The 4,045-nt window shown below is 44.7% G+C and overlaps 1 protein-coding gene across 1 annotated transcript; it reads right to left on the bottom strand.

Moving 5' to 3' along the window:
- Nucleotides 1-517: 517 nt before the first annotated feature.
- Nucleotides 518-2,369, bottom strand: LOC117519436 (NACHT, LRR and PYD domains-containing protein 1-like). Its single transcript, XM_034180785.1, has one exon. It carries the CDS (start codon nucleotides 2,367-2,369, stop codon nucleotides 639-641), a length of 1,731 nt encoding a protein of 576 aa, XP_034036676.1. The 3' UTR covers nucleotides 518-638.
- Between the last annotated feature and the right edge of the window lie 1,676 nt (nucleotides 2,370-4,045).

The raw sequence follows: 4,045 nt of genomic DNA, 5'->3' as shown, positions 1-4,045 counted from the left end.
TCTGTTATTTTCTTGATCAGTCTCTTCATTGTTTGATTCATAAAATGTAGAAAAATGCCAGTGTTTCTTAAAGCCTAAGATGATGTCCTCAATGAGGACACTGGACAGAGGTGTGTTACAGTCAGTGTTACAGAAAGTCCAGCGGTGTGTTTATCCACGAGAAGAAGACTCTCATATATAAAACACAGCTGTATGTGTGTACATCCAAGGAAAACTTTCACATCGTCCATCACCCACCAACAAAAGGGGCATCGGAATATTTGTTTTATCAAACAGAATATGTAGAATACCTTGATCTTGCACATTAGCTCCTGCAATCCCCAAATGTGTTCCTTGATTACCATGACAACCGCTGACTAACCCGGAGCTCTTCCGCCATGTTTAATCCATTGATGTTGTTGACCAAAGTGAGCTTCTCTTCTCCAAAGTGGACCTGCATTTTGATTTGGCACAAGTTCTACGCTGGATGTCCTTCCTGTTAGAACTCCATATTACAGGGAAGATGGGCAGGGGGGTTTGAACCGGGAACCTTCTGCACTTGAAACAAACACAGGAACAGCTTGGCCACAACCCCCAGAAATCATTTCAGAAATGAGTTACAGAAATCTGTTTCCAGTCACTCGGTCAATATGGTTTCTTCACATCAGTCCGAGATGTTCGCAGAGGAAGGGGTCGAGCTCGCAGAGAAACTCAATCATCTGTGAACTGGCAGCTTCGCTTTTCATCCTCACCGTGTCGATGACAAAACGAGGCTTGCCTGTTTTGTTCCGGTTCCCGTCCACTGAGTCCTTCTCAGAGTCACTTATCACCTTTTTCTCCAACAGCTTGTCCAGCAGACTTTTGAGAACAGGTTCTGAGACGCCGTCAATGACGTTGCTCCGTATCTCCAGCAGCTTCTTTTTTTCAGGGAGGTTTAGAACGTTCAGCCCAGAGGGTTTTCTCACTGAAGTGGACAGGAGACAAACCGGGCTTTGCCAAACACAGCTGGAGTCAGCGGCATCTCTGAGGAACAGGGTCATGTCTTTGATTAGTGTTTCTAAAATCACCAGGAATGATGGGAAGTAGCTGTCGTAGGACTCTTCATCAAACTCTGCTTCTGCTGGTGTAACTTGAACGGAATTGTCTTCGGGACAGGTGAACAGTGTGTACTCCTGCTTTGGCTTCAGTTTGCAGTGTGGCAGCGTCTCGATGTATTGCTCATCTCCAACTAATCTCTTCCTGATTTGCAGCACATCACGGAGCATGACGTTCCTCGACAGCAGCAGCACATTCAGGACAGACCTGAGTTCAGGATCAAGAGGAGGTGCGTAGAACAGCAGCACCAACGCTCGGACCGGATCAGGGGGCGAGCTGTTGTCCTTCACATTTCCATAAGCAGAAAAACCATTGATGTTTATGATGACATGAGTTTCGGTGATCCTACGAGGAGCGATAAACTTGATGCCGTCGTCTGTCACGTGTGCGACCGATAAGGAGTTGGCGGTTGAGCCGATCTGACAGTGAGGAAGATGAAGCTGACACACAGTCTGATGGAGACTTTGGATGTCAAACAGAGGACCTGCACACTTCTTGTAATATTGGGCAAGCAGCCTCCGGTTCCATGGAACAACCCTGTAGGTCACATCTCCTCCTCCCTCCATGTTAAAGACCAGATGTGTCACACTGCACCAGTACAGACCGGGACCAGGGCACCATAACCTGTAGGTGTCACCGTCTTCATCATCTGTGATATCAGGATCAAACTCCTCAAAACGTTCTTCGAACACCATCTCAGGTAAGCTCGTTGCTGGACTCATGTTCTTGTCCTCTGCAGAGGTGTCCGGACTCAGTGAGGACATGCTGTGAGAACGAGGCAAGAAACTGGTGTTGCTAATGCTGCTGGAGGATTCTGGGGGAGGTGGAGGTGAATATGCAGGCAGAATGTACAACTTAACAGGTGTCTCTATGTCCTCCAGAGACTCAAGCTCCTCTCCAGGTTCACTTGTGGTGACTGCTGGTACAGGATTCTCAGAGGAAAGATCCTCGGCAAGTCCACAGATGACATGAGGATGATGAACAGTCTGAGAAAATACAACATTGGGTGAACACCCCGTTTTCAGTGTGAACAGGGACCCTGAGTCCTGAACAGAGGAGGATCCTGGAATGACTGAAGGACTGGACGCAGAAGGAGAATGTGTTCTTGTGGTTTCTTGGCTCAGGTGGGGAAGGTTATTTTCATGAGGGAGTTCAGGATCTGCTGAAATACTTGTTTTCCTCTTCTTTTTATGTACATCGTCATGGAAAGTGGAGTCAGCATCATATCCGCAAGAACGCTTGCAGGAGCCACTAAGAGAAAGGCGGGTAAAATCAGGAGGTATAGATATCGTCATACAACATATCATAATCCTCTGAGGAGTCATCGACCAGGTGTTGGGTCATGGCCGGATCTGTCAAGGACCGCCACTAACCTCTCTGGAGTGTTGACTGCCCTCTCACCAGGTTGAGAGCCAGAATTGGAGGAGCTGTATCTGCAGCAGAACCAATCCCAGAACCTCCAGCCTGACTGAGGCTCTGAAGTTTTCTGTTTCAGGGCAACCAAAGGTCCCTCTCCTTGGAATCATCTGAGCCTTGACTTCATTTTGTTCCATGTTCTCCTCATTTTCAGCCTCCTGATCAGGATCTTCTTCATCCTCAGCTCGACGCCAAGAAAATACCCGTCTTATCATGTTGTCTTTAATTCAGTTCCAGGATTGGTGCAATATGTTTCTAAACTGTTTCTTGGTGCTCTTCTTTGTGGCTGTTCAGTTTTTCATCTGCATCCACATCCTTTAAAAAAAAACAACAAAAAAACAGCAATATGTCAGTTTAACGTCAACATCATCTTTAGTCTCAATCTTGGGCATTTCAAGGGACTCTGAGAGCACCAGACAAAAGGGACCTGGGAGCTCCTGCATACCCCCCCAAATACACATCATCACCTGCCACTGAGGCAGCCAGTGCGCATCCTTCTGGTCTTCTCATACAAACTTGGCGTATATATAAACACCACAAAAACTCAGTAGGTATGTTACAACACGAACACCTTCTCTGGGGCCCCTTCCTCCACTAGGTAGTTACCCAGTTTGCCTATCCTGTTGTGATGCCCCTGATTTCAGTACAGTCCTGGTGTGGCTGTGTGTGTCTGATGGGATCAGGAGGTGATGTTGTGGACAGTGGAAGAGGAGGCGGCACTCAACTGCTAAACCTCGTGGAGCTGTGATGGAGGACTGCTGCCCCCGTAACCTGTGTGCTAGCCTGCTTTGACCCTTTGCACACAGAGCCATGACCTCATCAGAAAACCTCTCACCTCTGATTCCACCATTTAAACAGCAATGGGCCAGATTCCAGCACACCGGCCCTTTAAAGTGACAATGACAATCTGATTGGTTGAATTAATGTCACACCCAAAATGCACCGATGATTACTTAAGAGATTAAACCCAACACCTTTGTGTATCCTGTAATACCAAAGTGAATTTGGACACATCCCTAATGCACTTTAGATCATCAGCTTGAGATTGTCAAGATAGGGCCCTGTTGTCTTCTCAGTGAATTGGTGTTTTTAATGTAATGTTGTGACGTCAACATGTGTTTTTGTGATCAGAAAAACTTTAAATGAATAAAAATAATGAAACAATAATTAAAATAACGCAAGGTCAACAACATCACATTTTGCCACCTTGATAGATAATATATTTACAGATATAATGATGCAAATATAAAAAGTGGTTTATTAATAAATGATATAAACTACAAAGTCAGGTAAATGATCACTAATAAGTGTAATTATGAGGATGACAGAAGTGAGAGTTACATAAAGTGTAAAATAATAAGACACAAAAGGTTTTCAAAAATAAATTATTAAAGCAAAACTGGAAAAATGATATATGAATTAAATGGAGTTAACACAGTATATGAAACATTTCTCAAGATATTTGAACCATTATACGATAAAAAGTGTCCACCATTCGAATACAACATGAAACAAAACCACAGTGGATGACTAAAGGACTACAGAAAAAAAAAGA

Source organism: Thalassophryne amazonica, chromosome 1 (genome assembly GCF_902500255.1).
Source record: "Thalassophryne amazonica chromosome 1, fThaAma1.1, whole genome shotgun sequence".
Lineage (NCBI taxonomy): Eukaryota > Metazoa > Chordata > Actinopteri > Batrachoidiformes > Batrachoididae > Thalassophryne > Thalassophryne amazonica.
This window is presented reverse-complemented; position numbering and strand designations above follow the sequence as displayed.